General features: G+C 41.6%; 1 protein-coding gene across 4 annotated transcripts in view; it reads left to right on the top strand.

Moving 5' to 3' along the window:
• Positions 1 to 1143: 1143 nt before the first annotated feature.
• The window catches only part of TMF1 (TATA element modulatory factor 1), a 32652-nt gene continuing 11843 nt past the window's right edge, over positions 1144 to 21952 (top strand). For 2 of the 4 annotated variants that reach the window (XM_039546450.1, XM_039546452.1), the window contains exons 1-10: positions 1148 to 1404; positions 4857 to 6100; positions 9048 to 9151; positions 9649 to 9775; positions 10868 to 10973; positions 14234 to 14376; positions 16568 to 16734; positions 16943 to 17099; positions 18614 to 18706; positions 21201 to 21357. In XM_039546450.1, the coding sequence (XP_039402384.1) occupies positions 1263 to 1404; positions 4857 to 6100; positions 9048 to 9151; positions 9649 to 9775; positions 10868 to 10973; positions 14234 to 14376; positions 16568 to 16734; positions 16943 to 17099; positions 18614 to 18706; positions 21201 to 21357 (2440 nt within the window). In that variant the 5' untranslated portion in view covers positions 1148 to 1262. Of the gene's footprint in view, positions 1405 to 4856; positions 6101 to 9047; positions 9152 to 9648; positions 9776 to 10867; positions 10974 to 14233; positions 14377 to 16567; positions 16735 to 16942; positions 17100 to 18613; positions 18707 to 21200; positions 21358 to 21952 lie in introns of all 4 variants that reach the window. The other 2 variants (XM_039546453.1, XM_039546454.1) reach the window with 2 other exon arrangements.

The raw sequence follows: 21952 nt of genomic DNA on the forward strand, positions 1-21952 counted from the left end.
TCTTCTTAAATCTCCCATCCCAGCTTTTAGAGATGTATAAGTAGAAAGAACTTGAAGACCATACACCCCGAAAACACTGTGACATGAACATGTCTTGCAAAATGTGGTTGTATTTACAACCATTTTAAACATTAAAATTAAAGCTGGCTGAAATATTTTTAAATATGGAACTTAGAAGAAAAAAATTATTAAATCTTTACCAGTTTTGACAAGGTGTAGCCAAAAGAGTTAAACTATTTTTAGCTATTTGAGTAAATTACTTCCAATAGTACTTCTCATTCTTAGAACTGACACTTTCTAAAAATTGACACACCTTTCTAAATAAGGAGTAGGCCCAGCTTCCCTGCTTTTATTATTCTTGTTGTGAATAGACAAAAGCTGATTGCCCTCGTATTAAAAAATGTCCTTTCTGTACTCCCAATCAAAATAATCAAAGGCCCTGTCTCAATTTTCCTGGCCTTTTGGAGCTGTATAGCCAATTCCAAGCATTCAAAAATCAGCAGTCAGGCTGCAAAAAACATGTTTTTTTTTAAATTGCTTTTTGGGCATTTTGTACCACTGGGTTTAGGTATTTTTCTCTTCTCTCCCCCCATGCAAGCATGTGTACTAGAAATTTGCCCTTTTTCAAAAATGAAAGGGAGCGTAATCACGCCTGCAGGAAGGCGGCTGCAAGAAATACACCCACGGGTTCGATCAGTATCTTGGGATCCTCACTTCAACCTCTTCCATCTTTGCATCTGCAATTGCCCAGTCATTGCATGGGGCCGGGTCCTGGAAGGTAGGGTGAAAAATCAGGACACTTTATTTCCCAGTGCGGGGGGGGACGACTAATTGCATCTATAAGACAACGCCCATCCTCGCGGGAGCTGTGGTGGTTCGTCCTGCCAGGGACCGAGCCGGAACTCATTCAAAATCCGGAGTGGGGAGGTCTCGCGTGACCTTCCGTCCGCCATGACACACACCGAGGCGGAAGTCACGCGAGCTGCGGGAGGTAGTTGTGTTGTGCCGCGGTAACTATGGCGGCGACAAGACGAGCAGTCACATGACCACCCGCCGCTTGACGCGCCGAGTGAGCCTGCGCTGGGTTTGTTGACGAGTGTGCGACGTGGAGGCGTGTGACGTGCGCATGTGCGGGGCCCTCCCTCGGGCCGGGGCTGGGGGGTGCGGGCCTTACTCCTGCGACTGCTGCTGCGCCCCGCGCGCGCTGCGTTCCCCGCCTGGCCGCGGAGGCCCCGGGCCCCGGGCCCGAGCCGGGCGGGGGGATGAGCTGGTTCAACGCCTCGCAGCTCTCGAGCTTCGCCAAGCAGGCGCTGTCGCAGGCCCAGAAATCCATCGACAGGGTGCTGGACATCCAGGCCGAGGAGAGCCCCTGGGCCCAGGCCGTCACCCCCGAGCACGGCGACGGTAGGTGTGCGAGCGGCCGCGCCCCTCACCGGGGCGTCTGGGCCGCGCCCTGGGGTCCCCCCCACCCCCCGCTGTGCCGCGCCCCTCACCGGGGCGTCTGGGCCGCGCCCTGGGGTCCCCGCTGGGCCGCGCCCTGGGGTCCCCCCCACCCCCCGCTGTGCTGCGCCCCGCACCGGGGCGTCGGGGCCGCGCCCGGGGGTGCCCCACCCCCGCTGTGCCGCGCCCCCCACCGGCAATGAGGTGGTCTCTGCTCTGCCGTACTTACAGTCTAAGTCAGTGGTTTTCAGCCTGTGGTCCGTGGACCCCTGGGGTCTGCAAACCAGGTCTAACCGGTCTGTTACCATCGAACAGGGGTTTTCAATCTCCAGACTAGATCTAAGATTTCCAAAAGGGTCTGCACTTCCATTCAAAATTTTTTCGGGAATGGGGGGGGGGGGAAGAGTTGAAAACCGCTGATCTATGCAGCAGCACAGAGGCCGGTGCTGTGTGAAGGCCAGGTTCTGCCCACCAGTGTTTGCACATGTAGTGAGTGGTGGTTGAGGACAGAATGTGACCCTCTGGCAGAACCATCTGCTGTAGGGTGACCAGACAGCAAGTGTGAAAAATTGGGACAGGAGGTGGGGGATAATAGGAGACTATATAAGAAAAAGACCCCAAAATCGGGACCGTCCCTGTAAAATCGGGACATCTGGTCACCCTAATCTGCTGTCATATTTATTGTGGAGGCTGCCTTGAAAACAAGGTTTTTTTCTGCCTCTTTCACAACTTATTCTGTATTTTTTTTTAACACTTTACAATTATATAGCTCCATTGAAGGTATTCAGAGCTCTTTGCAAACAATTACTTACATTTCCTAATAGGTTTACCATATTACAGGTGAAGGAAAATGAGGCACAAAGAAGCCTAGTGCTTTCCCCAAAGGTGTAAAATGAGGAATTGCTGGAACTGATATTAGTCCTTTTTCCTCTGCTCCACTTGATGACTGACAGTAATACTCCCAGTTTTGAATAATATGCTTATGCCTTGAGGATAAACTTTTAATTCATCTACTCAAGAAACTTGTTAATTCATTGTTGCTCAATGAGGGTGACTGGTGTGAAGAGAGAAATGTCTAAGTAATATGATTTCTTCACCACTCCTTTGTCTAATTCTGATACAGGCATCTCTTCCTCTACTATCAGTGTCTGCTGCATTAATCCCTCTCCAAGTTCATAGAAATTCAGTGGAGTTTCATGCAGAAGTTATGGCAGAATAAACTACTGCAACTTCCTGCTTGCAAATGTTTATTAAACAAATTAGATTGTAGAAAGTTTGCCATAGTCTAAATATGATGAGGTGAAGTCTGTTATTTATATAAGGCACAGCATTAATACAGAACTTGAAAGAAAAATTCATCTTAAATTATAGTATTGAGTTTCTTTCTACGCTATACGTTCAAGGTGAAGAAGTCCTGATATGGGACACTATTTTAAAATTAGGGCTGCAGGATGAAGAGACTCAGTAAGCTGTAATGGTAGCCAATCAATGTCCTTAATACAAATGTTGTGTATATCTTGAGCATAATATAGCAGTAAAATGGAGATAACAGTATGTTTACCAGGCAGAGTAAACTTGAATCTCTAATAAAGGACAGTTGGAGAACATTTTCCAGGGTGATAGTGAAGTATAAACGAAGTTTAATATATAAGCATTTCTAGTAAAAATCAGTAGCCACCTGTCAGATGGCTTCAATGTCATATAAGTTAAATAGTGGGGGTTTTGTGTGAACAACAGTTACACAAAACTCAATCCCTGCTTCTTTTAGTACTATACCAAATCATTTTAAAATGTCAGTTGTATTTAATTTTTTTGTGATAACAATATGAAATTCATAAGGACATCAGTAGAGGTAATTCAGAGGTCATGGGCAAACTCCGTGTGGACCAGATAAAACCACATTTTAGTGATTTCAGCTTATTTTTTAAAAATAAGCATGTGTGTTGTCAAACTGTTGCCAGACTTTCAGATGTGCTGAATCACATGCATTTCACATGAAAGGCAGTAAAAGTTTTTAGTGCTCAGCACTTTTGGCAATGAAGCCATTAGTGTCTTACACAAACTTGTGTCTTACCCAAAAGTGTTGATGTTACTAAGTATGATGTAGGCAATAATGTACCAGTGCAACAATTGATATTGAGTGTTGTAACTTACAGATTTCGTATTAGTTTACTATTGCATGCCATAACTATTTGGGACAAATCTCTCTTTACATAAGTCTGAAATAAGTAGTGAGATACCCAGTGCTTTGACTACATGTGGGAAGTATCTTGGAAATTATTCTTGAACCCCAAATGTTTTCTGTTCCATATTGTCCTGTCAGTTACTGCATTTACAACACTACTAAAATTTGACAATGAAATTCTTCACATCCTACCCAACATATACTAGCCAGAGAACAAAACTGTCCAGAGGTTAATATGAGAGATGAGGCTGGGAGGGATGCTACTGAAGTCCAAGGCAAACAGTTGCAGTACCCTGTTTGCTGCTGTGGGACAGCACTGAGGAGAAGAGTGAAGCTAACTGGATTGTTGTTAGTTTTATTGTGGCCCCACAAGGCTGGGCATAGCAACCATGAAAACCAAGGAATGTCTTGGTTTTACCCTGTGTAAGAAGGTTAGGAACAGCCCCCAAGGCACTGGAGTTGTTTGTCAGCTGCCTCAAGAAGTTTGTTCCACTGGTTTGTGTTTTGGAAGATTATTGTCATAGCCATAAAGGCTAGAACCTTTTAGTCCTAAATTCTTCAAAATTGAAAGCTGAGACTCTCTCAGTTGTTAGAATTGGTTTTCCACTTGTCAGTGACAGGGAATTTATTTTAAACCATGATAACTGCACTTTGTTCTTTTCTGATCTGCCTAAAGCTCTCAACTTCAGAGTGTCCAGATCACTGTGACTAGCCTACTCTCACTACAGTAAGCCAGTTATATTCCCTGTCCACTGTCCCCTTCACTGGTTTCCTTTCCATCTTGGAAATTGTCCTTTATGATTTTCAAAACTCTATATGGGCCTATTTCACTCTGTCTCTAATACTCATATCCACCATTTTCAGCTGCTTCTCAGATCTTGGTATAACTCTTGTCTGCCTTCCTATCCCCCACTGACGTTCCACAGTTGCTGGGAAGAAGAAAAGTCATTTTCATCCGTGTTGTTCTACCTTTCTGGAGTTCCTTCTGTACATTGAATCATTATGGCTCCTTTAAACTTTGACAATTACTTGTAAAATGTAAGGTTGCAATAATAATAAAAGGTACTATAGCTATCTATATATCTTCTTTCATGCTGTATGTTCAACATCATATAACTTTCTTTGTTCATTTTCTGTATTGTTGCATCTCACAATGCCAGTACTGCAAAACCGTAACTTTTATATTTTAGATGCTTTTCATATGACTGATTTTCTTTACTTCTTGTTTTAGGAACAAATTCCCTTACAAGTGGAGGATGGGATACTTCTACCTGGGGATTAAACTCAAATATAGAGCCTCAAAGTCAGCCAATATCCTCACCAACAGCAATCACCAAACCAGTTAGGAGGACAGTGGTGGATGAATCTGAGAATTTCTTCAGTGCCTTTCTCTCTTCACCAGATATTCAGAGTATACAGCAGAATCCAGTGGTGTCTAAACCTCCAGCCAAATCACAACGACCCAAAGAAGAAGTGAAAAGCACTTTAGAGGAATCTCTATGCAGCAGTCATCCAGAAACGCTAGTAGAAACTGAGACAGAAGCAAAAGATTCCTCTGCATCTGTCCTAGTGGACTTGAAAAACCTTGATGTTCCCCAGGAAAAACTAGAAGAAAGTTCTGTACTTGAAACTGATGTTAAGCATGAAGAGAATACAAACAAAGGCACTGATGATAAGGTGGCCACTCCAGATCTCAAAGTACCTGAAGTTGTTGTTAATGTGAAATCTAATGCAGGAAATGATGGATCAGGAAGTGCTCCTGACAGCCCTGCACAATCTCTTACTGCAGAGACAAAGGACATGGGTTTGGAAAGTAAGGAACAAAAAAATGAGGACAGACAAAGCAACACACCTTCACCTCCTGTTAGCACTTTCTCCTCGGGGACATCCACAACTAGTGATATTGAAGTTTTGGACCATGAAAGTGTAATAAGTGAGAGCTCAGTAAGTTCAAGACAAGAGGCTACAGATTCAAAATCCAGTCTTCATCTGATGCAAACTTCCTTTCAGCTCTTATCAACATCTGCCTGTGCTGAGTATAATCGCTTAGATGACTTTCAGAAACTGACTGAGAGTTGCAGCTCCTCTGATGCTTTTGAAAGAATTGACTCATTTAGTGTGCAGTCGTTAGATAGCCGAAGTGTAAGTGAAATCAATTCAGATGATGAATTATCAGGCAGAGGTTGTGCTTCAGCATCTCTCACAATCAGCCCTTTAACACCAAAGACTGAGATGGTTGACCTCATGAAAAATAAATCTAAAGAAGAATTGAATGAGATACTTGTACACGCAGAGGAAACTGAAATGGAGGAAAGTGGGAGAAGTGCAACCCCTGTTAACTCTGAGCAGCCAGATGTTTTGGTTGCTGCTGTACAAACAGATGAAGGACAAACAGTCAAAGAGGAGGTTGTGATGCAGCAGCAAGGTGCTGAAAAGTTGCCTAAAGTGAATTGTGAAAAGGAAGAGCTTTGCAAGGTAACTAGAGAATATGTTATGTAAACACACAACATGCATTCTGTGGGCTGAATTCATCCCAGTTATAAGTGAGTGAAGCTGCATTGATCTTGACCCCTAGGCAGTGACTTATACCTGGACCAAATAAGTCCATACTGCATCATTCTGTACTAATGGAAAGTTCTTTGATCCTGCAATGTAAGGCTTCATCTGTCCAGAAGCCCAGTGAAATCATTAGAGCTCTGCATGGGTGCAAGCATCAGTCTGTGTGGACCTGACTGCAAGACTGGGGCCTTAATGGGTATGTCTACGCTGCAGCTGGGAGCGAGCCTCCCAGCCTAAGTAGACATTCCTGCTAGTGGGGCTTGAGCTAGCATGCTAAAAACAATAGTCTGGACATTGTGGCTTGGGGTCTCAAACCCATCTGTCCCCCCTGGGAGCCTGAGCCACAGCGTCCATACTGCTATTTTCAGTGCATTGTCTTGAGGCCTACTAGCAAGAATCTGGCTCAGGCTAGGTATACACACTACAGACTTATATCAGTATAACTACATCACTCTGGTGTGAAAAATCCAGAGCCCTGAGCGACATAGTTATACTGACCTCTAACCCCTTGTGCTATATTGATGGGAGAGCATCTCCTACTAACATAGCTACCACCTCTCGGGGAGGTGGACTAGTTATGCTAACGGGAAAAGCTCTGCTGTTGTCATAGTAGCAGCGTCACTAAAGTGCTACAGTGCAGCTGTACTGCCGTAGTGCTGTACCTGTACACAAGCTCTCAATAAGTATTTTTGTCAAGTGTACATACTTCTAGCTGTTGTGAATTTGACTGATTATGAGATAAACAGTGAAAGGAGCCCCTTGAAAATTTTATGATGTAAAATTATCAGTAATCGTTAACATTTCAACAGTAGTCAAACAATTTGCAGATATAGATATACAAGCTGTGTAAAACTGATTACATGTAGAATGAGCTTGAAAATATTTTTAATACACTTTATTAGGCTTGTATACATTTGGTTTTGTAATATATAGATTTAGTGTTAACTTGTTTTCAGAAATGGGAAACAACTTTGATTAACTAGAAATCATGCTGAAAACATTTTTTTGGCATTATACAGTAGCTTAATTTACACAATACATCAGCATTATTTCAATTGTAAAGACCTCTCCTCATAGGCACAGGAACTGCGGGGGTGCTGCAGCACCCCCAGATTTTACATGGAACTCTGTTCCCAGCCCCGCATGTGAGTTCGTGGTGCTCCACATCCACCCCCAGTTGTGGCCCCAGCCTCTGCTCCCTTATCCCTGTCCGTGTTCCCCTCTCCCAGAGCCACAGCCTTTTGCTCCTGGCCCCAGCTCTAGTGGGTGGGGGGAACAGGTAAAAAGTTTGGGAACAGTTTTTTGCTGACTTTCATCACCCCCACTATAAAAAAAAGTTCCAAATGCCATTGCCTCTCCTAGAGAAGTGTTACACCCGAAAGCTTCAAATGACCTAGTTTTTGTCACTAGCAGATACTTTAGAAAGACTAGGTAAACTAGGTGTTTAAAGCCAAGAAGAGAAACGAGTTAGTGAGTATTGACTAAAATAAGTATAAATTGGATAGCTAACTTAATTATACAAAAAGGAGAAATGTAGACAGGAAGCATGGTTCAGCAGATAGGGTACTGGACTGGAACTTCAGAGACCTGGGTTCTATTCCCAGTTCTGCCACTGACCTGCTGTGTGAACTTGTGCAAGGCACTTTCCTTTTTTGTGCCTCATTCCCCTCCCAGCCTTTGTCTGTTTTAAATTGTCAGCTCATCCTGGATAATCTGTTTCTGCAGTGCCTAGCACAGTTGGGCCCTAGTCTTGGTTTGGGCCTGTAAGCATAGCAATGATATTACTATTAATAATAGCAATGGGAAAAGAGTGTGTCTGAGTTTATGAAACACCTTTAGTTAATACACTTTTGAAAGAAAATTAATAAGCGTGTTCCTTTTAGTCTGTGTAAAATTGTACAGAATTATGATGTAAATGTTGCAGAAAAGTAACAGCCCATGACTGTGTACATAATTATGTTTAATTAGATAATTGTATAATTATTGAATATAGAATACTTTTTTTGGTTTAGAAATCTGTTCTTGTTCATGAAATATAGTAGATTTTTCAGTTACATTTACCCTGATTAGATTGTGGTACAGGTAACTTTACCTGTTATTGGAGATTTGACTTGACTTATATTTGTTACATGTAGTTTGTAGACTCCATTTGTATTTTGTCATGCCTCTTCTGTGGTAAAGTGCCACAGAACAGTGGAATGAGAAGTATAAAGGAGTTCTTAATCATGCACATCTATTTATTAAAAATCTAGAAAGTATAGAGCCTTGTTTTTCTTGTTTCTTAATTTCATGCTGATGAATGTCTTGAGTTTCTATTTAGTACTTATGGCCAGTAGTTGTAAAACAAAACTTCTGCTCCCTATTGTGAAAACTTAAAACAGCTGTTACAAATGAAGCATTTTGGAAGCAATTACTCTTGCACTTAACATCTTTAGCTCTTAGAAACATGAAAAAGATTCAAAATTAAGTTGTCAGATGCCACAATTGTAAGCTCTGTCATCTGCAAATATATCTGACAAAATAAGCAGATAAGAAAATAGTGGAGACTCAGGGCCCTATTTAGCACTCTTTACTCAGACAGAACTACCATTGAACTACTACTGAATTTAATGGGAACTTTGGCTGAGTCAGGAATTCCCTTTGTTAAAAGTTTAGAAAACTAAATAGATTCAGAAGGTCCAGATTCTGTCTCTGGTATAATTAGATGTAAAAGCTTACCATGAGGCTTGCTATTCTTCATTGACTTTAAAATAAAAGTTCCTAAAAGTATCAAAAGAATCCCAACCTCAAAACCCAGCTAAAGAAAAAAACATGCTATTTCCATCATTTAACTGTTTTTGATCATGTCTAAAATTTTATTCAGATGATTGATTTGTTGACTGAGAAGCTGGAGAAGAGGGAAACACAATTATTAAGTGTTAGTAAAGAGAAGGCAAGCCTGGAAGAAGCTTACGATAACCTGAAAGAGTAAGTATCAAAATAGCGACATTTCTGAATGTAAGGGTTCTGTCTATAAGTGCTAAATTGTGACTTATTGCAACAAAAATGGGGGCTACTTAGGTGTGTGATACAATAAAACAAATGTTTTTCATTAGTGTTCAAACAGTTGTTCATTTGTGAAATCAGCCTGATATTAGTGTGAAGTAGTCATGATTTTTTGTTTATTAAATAACTTAATAAACAGTTGTCTTTTACATAGTGTAACTCTTCTTGTTGTACTGATGCTGTATGTTTACCCATTCGTTAGCAGAGCTTGATTAGTGAATGTGTTTTAGATGACATTGTAATGCCAACCTTATGTTACACTACTTAACTAAATCGGTGAAGATCTTCTAAAGACCCGTGTTTCTGATGAGCGTCAATGTTTTGTGTCTTGCTAGTTAAAGTTTATTATAAGAGCTTGTTGAATGCAGTTTGAAATGTCAACATAACCATTGGACTATTCTAAAATGTCTTAAATCTAGTGAAATGTTTAGAGTGAAAGAAGAGAGCAGTAGCATTTCATCTCTTAAAGAGGAGTTTACTCAGCGAATAGCAGATGCTGAAAAGAAGGTCCAGCTAGCATGCAAAGAGAGAGATGCAGCTAAAAAGGTAATCAGCTTCCTAGCTGAATTAGTATTTATAACACTAAATAGTCTCAGCTTCCCTGAGGAGCAAATCATAAAAATTGAGTTTAGGAAAATATGACATTTACAGGAGCCACTGTGAAGTAACTTCGATATCAATATAAAGGTTTTGGGTTTTTTGTGGGGACGGGCTCCACAAGACCTGATAGAGATGTTTTCATGATTTTATAAAATGAAAAGGATTTGGGGATTTAAATACTCACTGCTCAAACACTAAAGCATTTTGCTTAGCATGGTCTGTTCATAGTCATTCTGCAAAAAGTAAATTAAACAGCATAATTAAAAAATATTCTTAAATTTCAGATTTTAAAAAATGCTTTATTGTAAAACACAGGTTTTTTTGTTGATGCCCCTCTAAATGTGTGTTGGAGCAGTTGGGGCTGTACTTCTTTTTAGGAGGAAGTAGAATCCCATGTTATCTGATATTCACTTGCATGAATTAAATAGTTCTGGGTTTTTTTTGCTACATTCCAAAGATTTAAAATAGGATGAGGTAAAGCCAAAAGAAAATTCTGGTTGAAAAGAGAAAATAGGGGTATTCATAGATTCCAAGCCCAGAAGGGACCACTGTGATCATCTGGTCTAACCTCCTGCTTAATACTGGCTATAGAACTCCCTAAAAATAATAGGGGTGTCAGTTAACTTAAAAAATATACACTTAAGGCTAGTTATCACCTTCTGCATCTTTGAGTTCACACAGTTATTGCCTAATTCTTGCAGAATAATTTTTCATTCTTTTAACTGCTGGTTTATTCTAAAATACAAAGTCTAAAGCAGTCGTTTTCAATCTGAGGTCCGCGGACCCTTGGGAGTCCGCAAACTATGAGATTTCCAAAAGAGTCTGCACATCCATTCACAATTTTTTAGGGGTTTGCAAATGAAAAAAATGTTGAAAACCACTGATTTAAAGTCTTTTTAGGAATCTGAGAAATTGTGCTATATTTGGGGCCATATCTGTTTTTCCAGTGGATAAAAGCTCCATGTAACTTAACATATGTATTTTTAAAAGGGCTAACATTATTTATAAATAGTACTAAGAATATTTCCTCCTTCTTAGGAAGTAAAGAATGTTAAAGAAGAATTGGCAACTAGACTAAATTGTAATGAAACAGCTGAACTATTGAAGGAGAAGGATGAACAAATCAAAGGACTAATGGAAGAAGGTAAAATTGGTAAACGTGTTATAGTAAAGATATTTTAGAAGTGTCTTTTAATGCATTTTGTCTTATTTTAGATCTTGCATGAAAATGTCATGTTATTTCAAATATCTTCTACATGTGGAAAATGTTTAAGCAATGAGTCTCAATCCTGTCCATACTTTTTAAACATCAAAATGTGGGTATAGTGGAAGAATTTGATGGAAGAACTTGGGAATTTCCATCCCTTGTCTCTACTTTCTGATTTGACAGGGAACTCTGAGTGTAGAAGCCTTGTATAGGTAGATAACGTAAATATTTTGCTCTGTCACAAACAAAATTAGATCAGCAGCACAGGGCACATTCATCTACATTAGGAAAATAAGGTTTTCACAGCAGGTGTCAAATTCTCTATCCTCCAGATCTCCTGAAACAATGTTCAAGAAAAATGTCTAGTACTTTTTGTTTGAATGCGTGTTGGTCTCTGTCAGGTTCACTGCCAGTCTTTCACAGCCCTTAATGGGGTCCAAAGAAGCCATTTTTAGTGACTTAGGGCAAGAGACACAAAAGGTAGGCTGAGAGCTGAATGGAGCTGCTTGTAAAGAGCCATTTGCAATGCTGGTGAAGTGCCTTCTCCTGAAAAGTTCCTGGCCTTCTGCCAGGAACCACCTCTTGCTGCTGCTGGCAGCATGGATGTAGTTACTCACCTGTCCCCACCTGCCAGTGTGGATTGATTTAGATTAGTGGTTTAAATCACAAAGTTTAATCATGATTTAAACCAGTAAGCAGGAAACCTTGATTTAAATAATTGATTTAAATATTATCTTACATTTGTACTTTTTAGTTTTTCTTAAAGTTTAATTCTCGTTAGTTGGTGCAACTATTAAAACTCGTTGAATCGCAACCAGATGCAGCCTTTTCACTAAATCTGGTGAAGCCAGGAGGATCCACTATGTCTATACACATTTATTTAAGCAGTTATATAGTCAGAAGGGACATTATGATCTCTGACCGACCTCCCCTAAGATGCAGTCCACAGCCCATCCACCCCACCACCCACTGAACTAATGACTCACTTGACTCTGCTGAAATGAATGCTTCTAGAAATCATTCAAGTAGCAGATAATCCACCAGCCCCCACCCTGCCCCCCCCCGACCCGGCCCCAGAAAAACCCAGGGCCAGCCACACTGCCCCCTGGGAGGAAAAATCCCAAATAAAATTCAGACCCCACCCCGCGATGCTGAACAGGCCTGTGGCAGAGACCCTCACCAACTCCTCCAGAAAAAGGCTAACAATATCCCAACATTGACCCTTTGTACTATGTACCAGTGTGTGGTGTTATTGACCTGACCTATTGTTAAAACTATACCATCATCCTCCATAAACTAATAATAATCTATTTAATATTAAGGTAAAGTCATTCCTTCTCCTGTTGTTTCTGTTGAGCTGTTCCAGAATTGCACTCCTCTGATGGTTAGGTTAGAAAACCTCAAGCCATTTCTCTTTTTTTGATTGACAATATATTTATATCCTCGTGTCCCCATTAGCACATGAGCTGAAATAAATCTCCCTCCCCCCCCCCTATTTATTATCTTATATATTTTAAAGAGTGCATATATATCTCTTATCCTTCTTTTTTTTTCTAGGAAAAACAAACCCGCTCCTCAAGTCTCCTTTCATACGACAGGCTTTCCATTCCTCGGATCATTCTAGTGGCCCTTCTTTGTACCCGTTCCAGTTTGACATATAGCTTAACATATGTTTATTTAGATTCTTACTTTTTACTTTTTTATTGTTAGAAAATGGTGAATGATGCATTTCTTCTTTACTAGGTGATTTTTTTACTTGAGATTTATGTCAAGCTGCATTTGGATTGAAATTAGAATTCAATTAAATGAATATAAACAACATTTTAAACCATTTTTATTGATTAAATGAAATTACCTTACTGTGCTGGGTGCATAAGAAGGAAAACAAATTTATCAAAATATGTTTTGAGTTTAAAACTGATTTATTGAACAAACAAGTATTAACTGTTGATAGTGAAGTGATAGGAAACAATTATTCAACATGAGCCAGATTGTCAGAGGTATTTAGGTGCCCAAAGATGCATATAGGTGCTTAGTGGGATTCTCAAAATTACCTAAGCAGGTTCGGTGCCCAAATCCCGGATCGGCGGGTAGTGATTGATCTATCAGAGGTTGATTTATCGCATCTAGCGTAGACGCGATAAAATAGATTCCTTGATCGTGCTCCATGTCGACTCCGGAACTCCAGATCATGAGAGGCAGAAGTGGAATTGACTGGAGAGCGGCAGCAGTCAACTCGCCGCTGTCCTCACGGCCAGGTAAGTCGACCTGGCCGATACGCTGATTTCAGCTACGCTATTTGCATAGCTGAAGTTGCATATCTTGGGTCGACTGCCCCCGCTAGTGTAGACCTGGGCTAAGTGGCTACACTAAAATGTTGCTGCTGCCGATATAACTCGCCCACTACACCAACTTAACTCCACTTCCACAAGAGGGGTAGAGTCAATGTAGATGTAGTTAGGTCAACACATTGTCAGTGTAGACACTGCATTGCTTACATTGACTGTTGCTGCCTTTCAGAAGCTGTCCCACCCTGACAGTTAAATTGCTGCAAGTGCTCCTGGTGAGGATGCGCACCGCTGACAGAGGGAGTGTAGTATGGACATGCAAAAGTGATTTAATTACTGTGGTGGCTGTATGTCGTCGTCGCTTAGGTCAGCATAATTTTGTACTGTAGACATACCTTACGAGGGAAGTTTTCAGGCATTGTGACATCACTACGCCTGTTCCATTGGGATTGGAGGAATGACGACTATACATTTAAGATGGCCAGAATCCACTGACAATAGAAAATGTTATAAGGCTGCCATGTCAGTATCAGTGTAAAAATACTATAGGTTGAAGTGATTGGGAGAGAAGAAAATAAGCAGCTTTAGCACTGATTCACTGTTAGTTTAATATTGGAATAATAGATGATTTATGTCGATTCCAATGTCTTTTTATAGTAAATAATGTAGTCCATGCGGCAGTTGCATTAATTATCCTTAATATAGCACAGTGTAAGCATGTAGATATTATGGCAATAGGTGCTATACAGTGCCCTAATGTTTGAAATTAAGCACTGTAGAGGAGTCAATGTAAAATCATATTTCCTGGTGATACTGTTACTCCTTAGAGAAAACAAATCTTGCACTATATTGGATGATGGAAGGGCATGCTAATTAATACTTCACTTCATACACATTTTTCTTTTAAAGGAGAAAAGCTTTCAAAACAGCAGCTACAGAATTCCAACATCATTAAGAAGTTAAGAATGAAGGAGAAGGAAAATGAAAATACTAATACAAAACAGAGCAAAAAGATTAAGGAGTTAGAAGAGGAGTTGCAGCATTTAAAACAGGTTAGAAATATTTGCAGTCACATTCTGTAAATCACTTTATTCTGATATTGATTCCTTTAACTTTGATTATACAAGATGGTCTTTTCTGAGAGGTTTCATAATAGCTTTTGTTCCCTTGTACTTCATTGTGGTTTGGAGATTGTGGTCCCTCTTCTGATTCTCAGTAGTTTGGGGCATGTGGTTTCTGGATGCTTTCACTTAATACATTAACTGTTCTTCATCATTTGTTTCTAATTCTATAGTTCCTCATTGTTTACACTCTCTTTCTCAGTTTTCCTTTGGGGGTAACTTTATGTAGCTGTAATTAGGGTTTTTTTTATACAGTTAATTATGGATGTCTTTCTAGAAAACTTAAAATAACTATATTTTTTTATTAGTGTTTCACTGTTGCATTAGCTGAGATGTTGAAATACCTCAGTGGTTGCAGATGTTATCCTGAATGAACAATGCCCATCTGAAATACCTGCTTACAAGGGTCAGACTTAGTTTATTTTATTGTGATTTTCTGTGAAAGTTCAGGACACAAATGTCACTTCATGCTTTCAGAGGCTTTAATAGCCTCTTGGCTGCCATAACAGTCGCTAGTTTAACCTTGGTGATCAGATGTGGAATTCCCAGTTGAGCTTTCCAGACCTAGGTTTATGGCACTTCTCTGAAGGGCTCTTTTTAGTATGTCATGTGCGTTACAGACATTATTGATTCTCATACCTTGGAGTGGAGATATATTAGAGCAACCAGAGAAGTTTTGATGATATTATTATAGTTCTTTGTCGATGTTGCTGTCAAGTGTTCCTGCAGTGGCTCAATAGCATGATTACCAACCTCAGGGCTGACTGTCAGGAAACGGGGCACAAACCCCAAAGTGGCTGAGAGCTGTATACTTAGATTTCATCAACCAAGTATAAAATGTAAACTCCTCAGGCAGTGTAATCATGGAGTCTCAGACATTCCCCTGGGGTACTCTGATCTATCTTGTCATTTAGTCAAGCTTGCCTTAGTGATCGATGGTCCCAAAGTCAGCACCTGTGCCACTAACCGTCAAAGGTTTTACCAACAAAAGTGCTAGTGTAGACAAAGCTAGTATTTCACATGTGTTAATGCTTCTGTCCTTTCTGGTAATTTACTGTTACAAAGCAAACACGTAAGTATTAACTTATAACATGATACAAGTATTATAAGTGAGATTAATGCAGGCAGCAACTTACAAGAATTTCATCAAGTCTAAATACAAAACACATTTTTATAACTGTAATACTTATATTAACAATACTAACACACAGGTGAGCCAGACTGGTTCCAACTATGTATTTATCAGTGTTCAGCTGAGACCTGGGAGCCTTGGCATTTGCTGGCACCTGGTCTGCCAGTGTCACAGTTGCCACCTAATCAACGGTGGTAGTGCTGGGCGGTGGCTGGGGGAGGCTGAGCCTCCCCAAACAGTCAGGCATGGCCCCGCCCACACTCCGCCCCTAGGGCCCCGCCTTGGTGGTGCCACTTGGCTCCAGGGGTGGAGCAGCGGCACCACCGTGTGGTCTTCCTCCCGGCGCTCCAGGACTGGGGTGGACTGCGGGCACGAGCCAGCCTGGGGTGGGGGCTGACGGCGGTGGTTGGGGGGCTCTGGGTTCTGAGGTGCACGGAAGGAGTGGAGCCTCTGGCAAAAGGGACGGGTCTGGAGCATAGCCTCCCCCAGCTGGAGGTTCACAAGCTGCTCATGATGGTAGTTTCCTTATCTCAGTAGGTATCCCAGCATCCTACATCTCTCCCTTTTTTCTTCAACTTTAGCGAAAGCGCCATTCCAGGAATCTTACGTTCTAGGCTTTCACTCACCAAAGGTAATTTAAAGACTATTCGGTAGTCTTAGTAAGTCTTATTCCGGCTCTTGATATTTCACTCTCTCTAAAACTTATGTTAGTGCTCAGCAGGGCTTTCTGTTGGCCCTGAACTTGATTGCCACCAGTTGCCCTATGCCCATGCCTAGAAGTAATGTCACTATAGAGGCCTATGTCTGTATTAACTCACAGGTATGCTGTAACCATTCAAGTGCAAAATGTTGTAGTCTTAATTGGAGCTGGCGTTTCAGGTTTTAATGGAATTTAACTCAGGAAGACTTCTATAAAATCCTCCATCTTAAATTTGGAAGGGGTTTTTCAGTTATTTTGGTAGACTTATAATTTTTTTTTCACTCTAATAGGTGCTTGATGGCAAGGAGGAGGTTGAAAAGCAGCATCGAGAGAGCATTAAACAACTGAACAGTGTGGTAGAGCGACAAGAGAAGGATCTCAGCAGACTTCAGGTCGACATGGAAGAGCTTGAAGAACGGAATCGAAGTGTTCAAGCAGCACTTGATAGCGCATACAAGTAAGCAGATACTTGCATGCAAAAATCAAGAAATTTACATTTAGAAACTCCTGTATATAGTGCCTGAGAAATGTTTATAATATGTAGTAAAAAAATTACTTGGTAAGTCATCTTGACATGGTATAAACTGTGAGGATCACTGTAGTTTTTCTACTTAATTTGAATTTTATGATCTAAAATTCCAGTGCCTTTAATTCTTGGTTTGTAGGGAGCTTGCTGATCTTCACAAAGCTAATGCTACAAAGGATAGTGAAGCACAAGAAGCAGCATTAAGTCGTGAAATGAAAGCTAAGGAAGAACTTGGATTAGCTCTGGAGAAGGCCCAAGACGAAGCCCGCCAGCAGCAAGAAGCTTTAGCAATTCAGGTGAGCTTTTAAGCGTGGGGATTAAAGCTTTCTCTTCTAATTTGAGAGTGTACTTTGGGCTAGTGGATGATGTGCTCTATTGAAGGGAACCAGGCTTTGTGCAAGCTGGATGTCAAAATTCTCCTCCATTCTTCCTAAAAAATACCCTTTGCCAGAAACAGCTTGGAAAAAATACTTAACAGATCTAGCACGACTGTTTTGTAACTTAGTAAATAGAAAATAGTGTGAACACCAGATAATAAATTTAATTAACAATACATAGGAGGAGAAAAGTCATATTGCACTAAACCGCTTATCCAAAGTCGTAATTTTAAATGTGTTTATAATCATGAATTTAGACAAGATAATTTTGGTGGTAACAGGGCTGGTGCAGCCATTTAGGCGACCTAGGCGGTCGCCTAGGGCACTAGTATTTGGGGGGGGCGGCAATTTCTTCGGCAGTGACCGCGGCGGCTGGATCTTCGGCCGCCCCGGTTGCCGCCGGCATTTAGGCGGAGGTAGCTGGGACAGGAGAACGCGGGGAGGGCCACCTGCAGCAAGTAAGGGGGTGGGGCGGCATGCAGGGGAACTCCCCGCCCCCGCTCACCCCTGCCCCGCCTCCACCCCGAGCACGCTGTGGCTGCTTCACTTCTCCCGCCTCCCAGGCTTGCGGCGCCTAAGCTGATTGACGCTGCAAGCCTGGGAGGCAGGAGAAGTGAAGCATTGACGGCGTGCTCGGGGTGGAGGTGGAGCAGGGGTGAGCTGGGGCAGAGGGGGTGCCTCAGGGTGGAGGGTGAGGGGTGGAGAGCTGCCGCGGGGGGGCACCTCCAGGTGGAGGGGGGAGCTGCCACGGGGGGGGGGAGGACGGGGGAGGGCGCAAGGTGGAAGTTTCGCCTAGGGCGCGAAACATCCTTGCACCGGCCCTGGGTGGTAAGCCATAGTTCATGCTTGTGCCATTCTCTTATTGTGATGCTAAGTCAGGGGTAGGCAACCTATGGCACGCGTGCCGAAGGCCACACGCAAGCTGATTTTCAGTGGCACTCACACTGCCCAGATCCTGGCGACTGGTCCGGGGGGGCTGTGCATTTTAACTGAATTTTAAATGAAGCTTCTTAAACATTTTAAAAACCTTATTTACTTTACATATAACAATAGTTTAGTTATATAGTATAGACTTATAGAAAGAGACCTTCTAAAGACGTTAAAATGTATTACTGGCACGTGAAACCTTAAATTAGAGTGAATAAATGAAGACTCGGCACAGCACTTCTGAAAGGTTGCCGACCCCTGTGCTAAGTGTAACTTCCTTGAACTGGACACTATATAACTAGTCAGTGGTGGGTAAGCTAGTGAAACTGTTATGCACATGGTGTGTGTGGGTATGCAGAGCTGACCTGTAAAACTCTTAAACTGGAGCCCCCTGTACAACATTCACTGATGCAAATACACGTGGCTGTAGCAGTGACAAGTGGAAACTAAAATTCTTCATTAGGAATTAATGAAATACAGTAATGGTCTGCTTCCTGCTGATACAGGTGGCAGACTTGAGACTGGCACTTCAACGAGCCGAGCAGCAAGCAGCAAGAAAGGAGGACTATTTGCGTCAAGAAATCAGTGAACTACAACAGGTACAGTAACAATTGTTTCTTTGATATTTCTGGCACGCTACATCTTCATTTGGTTCAAAATGTGTGTGTGGGGGGGAATAGCTCAGTGGTTTGAGCATTGGCCTGCTAAACCCAGGGTTGTGAGCCCCCTTATTGAGGGTGCCATTTAGGGATCTGGGGCAAAAATCTGTCTGGGGATTGGCTCTGCTTTGAGCAGGGGGTTGGACTAGATGACCTCCTGAGGTCCCTTCCAACCCTGATATTCTATGATTCTATGAAAATAAAAAATGCAAGGATTATACTGAGATAGACAAGGTGGGTGAGACAATATATTTTATTGAACCAACTTTGGTTGGCAGTGGCAGTGCTAACTCATTGGGGGCCCTAAAAAGGAATGTCCCCCCCAACCCACCCCACAATGCATACTAAAAAAGCAAATAGAGGGCCCCCTTGAGCTGTTCGGGGCCCCTAAGCAAGTGCTTAATCTTCTTATGCCTGTTCGTTGGTGAGAGAGACAAGCTTTCGAGCCACACAGAGCTCTTCTTCAGGTCTGGGAAAGGAACTCCCAGTGTCACAGCAAAATGCAAGGTGGAACAAATTGTTTAGCATAGTAGTTAGCATATATTGTAAGGGACCATTCCACCTCTGTTGTCATAGGACAAAAAGAGAGGATTAGTGGGTTATAGATTGTTGTAAGAAGCCATAAATCCAGTGTTTCTTCTGAACCCCCACTTCTGGCCTTCAAACAATCCCCCAGCCTCTCCAAGCTCCTCATCAGAAGCAAGTGCCACACAGACCAGGACACAACAACTCAAAATGGTATCAGACCCTGCCAGACCAACAGATGGAAAACCTACAGACATAGCTCCACTGCTGCAGTGATCAACATCCCCCATAACGCACCTTTCAAGAGCCATGGATCCTACCCATGCCTATCACATATGGTATACCTCATTCAGTGCAGTAAATGCCCCAATAACTGTGTGGGTAAAATCAGACAATCACTGCGCTCTCAAAGGAAAATGATACAAGACAAAAATGCCCTATCACCTGTGGGATGTACACTTTTCACAAATAGGTCAGATATAGAGTGATCGATCAGTCCTCATCCTCAAAGGAAGCCTGCACAACGCTTTCAAAAGACGAGCCTGGGAGCTTAATTCATTACTCTGTGAGACACTAAATGTGAACCAAGACACTGGATATATGGTTTATTAAAACAATCTGTAACCCACTAGCCCCCCCCCCCCTTTTTTTTTTTGTCCTATGACTGCAGAGGTGTTAACGAGCCACTCGACCTTGAATGGTCCCTTACCATATGTGCTAACTACATATGCTAAACAAACCATTCCAGCTTACATTTTGTTGTGACCCTGGGAGTGCCTCCCCCCACCCACCTAAAGAAGGGCTCTGTGTGGCTCGAAAACTTGTCACTCACCAACAGAAATTGGACCAATAAAAGATATCGATCTCCCCTCAACTTGTGTCTTGAACATGCCTGCACCGATAGGACTACAACTATACTACATACATAGGATTATGCTGAGTCATTTGTTTAGGGGAGGGACTTCTAAAAGCAGAATACAAAATGCTCAAATGACTTCAAAGTTCATAGGCCACAAGATAGTTGTTTGGGTTGATACCTTTTCAGCCACGTCTAATGCAGAAGAACATTAGGAACAAATGTTAGGAAAATCTTTTAGTGGCTTGATTTTCAACCAATATATTTCTTTGAAAACCATTATGCCAGCTTTTTAAGCATGACAGATCTTTTTAGTATGAAGCAAAATTTAGCCATGAAGAGTGTGATTATACTGTAAAACGTCCAGCAAATGGACACTTAAATCCCTTCCTACCTTCCTTGGAAGAGTGGATTACTTCTTCATCCTTCCCTTTTAGGAATAGCCCAGAGATTAGTCTAAATGAGGCATCTTCCTGGTGCCTGTGGAGAGAGTATTGCCAAATGAATATGTTAGCATCAGGAGGGAAATGTGGGCTTGATAGCAGATCCTGTTCAGGTGTGAAGTGGTTAGTAGAGGCAAAACTTGAACTTTTGGGCCCCAGAATGGAGACCTCCTCTTTCTTCCCAAGTAATGGCATTTTTAAAATTGAAGCCATAATATGCTGCCAGCTCAGAATTAGGGCCTGCTAGATGAGACTTGTCTTCTGCTTAATACTGGAAATTCCAGTTATATACTAACACAACACTACCATCAGAAAAAGGGTTCTTGGCAATTAAATCATCTTCAACTGTTTGAATTTAAACACCAGACCTGTTTCCTAATGACTTGTCTAAAGATGTCACTCCAGCTCTTGATGATGTATTATTCTCCTCTGACTTCACTTAAAAAAGAAAGAAAGAAAGAAAAGAAAAGAAAAAAAGGTGCGGTTTAAATAGTAGTTATTGTAGAACATATAAGGATTGTAGTTACATTTTTAGCGGTATTTTGTGGTAACATTTGAACTGGTCATACCGTGTTAAGGTTTAATGGCATTTAACTAATTCATAATTCAGAGACTCCAAGAAGCAGAGAATCGGAACCAAGAACTGAGTCAAAGTGTTACATCTGCCACCAGGCCACTTCTTCGGCAGATCGAAAATCTACAAGCAACACTTGGAGCACAAACCTCCTCATGGGAAAAGTTAGAGAAGAACCTTTCTGACAGACTTGGTAAGTCTAGCTTGTAGACTTCAATGTACAGTATGAATGTGGAGGAGACACTAGATGGCAGTAATGTAATGAGAAGGGCATAGACTTGTGTCTAAAGCCTAAGACTGTGAGTTGGGAGATCTGGGTTCAAATGTGTATCTGTAATATAGGATGATACTTAGGTGTGTTTGCAAGGGTGCTGTGTGGCATGATTTACTGAATTTGTAAAAGACTTGAGATTGTATGGTGGTAGTGATTTATATAAGTGAAAAGCACTCTGTGTATATATATATAGCATTTTAAAAAGGGAGTGGGCCTGGGAGAGGGGCGGGAGTGGAAATGGGCCAACATCTTGAATTGTCAGATGTGGTTTTTGGATTCCATGACGTGGGGCTCAGCTAGTATAATTTACTGTGACACTATCCCAAGCTGTAAAACAAATATATTTCACCTGGGTTGAGGGTTGTAATGAAAAACCATTTCCCCTTGGATGAACAAAATGACAATGGAATAAAATGTCCAAAGCCACAGGTAGAGTATGTAAATATTTCCTGGAGCTACCGGTTTCAGTCCTTTAATGATTTACTCTTTAAGACTAGAATCTCAAATCCTCCTT

This window comes from Mauremys reevesii, linkage group 7 (genome assembly GCF_016161935.1).
Source record: "Mauremys reevesii isolate NIE-2019 linkage group 7, ASM1616193v1, whole genome shotgun sequence".
Lineage (NCBI taxonomy): Eukaryota > Metazoa > Chordata > Testudines > Geoemydidae > Mauremys > Mauremys reevesii.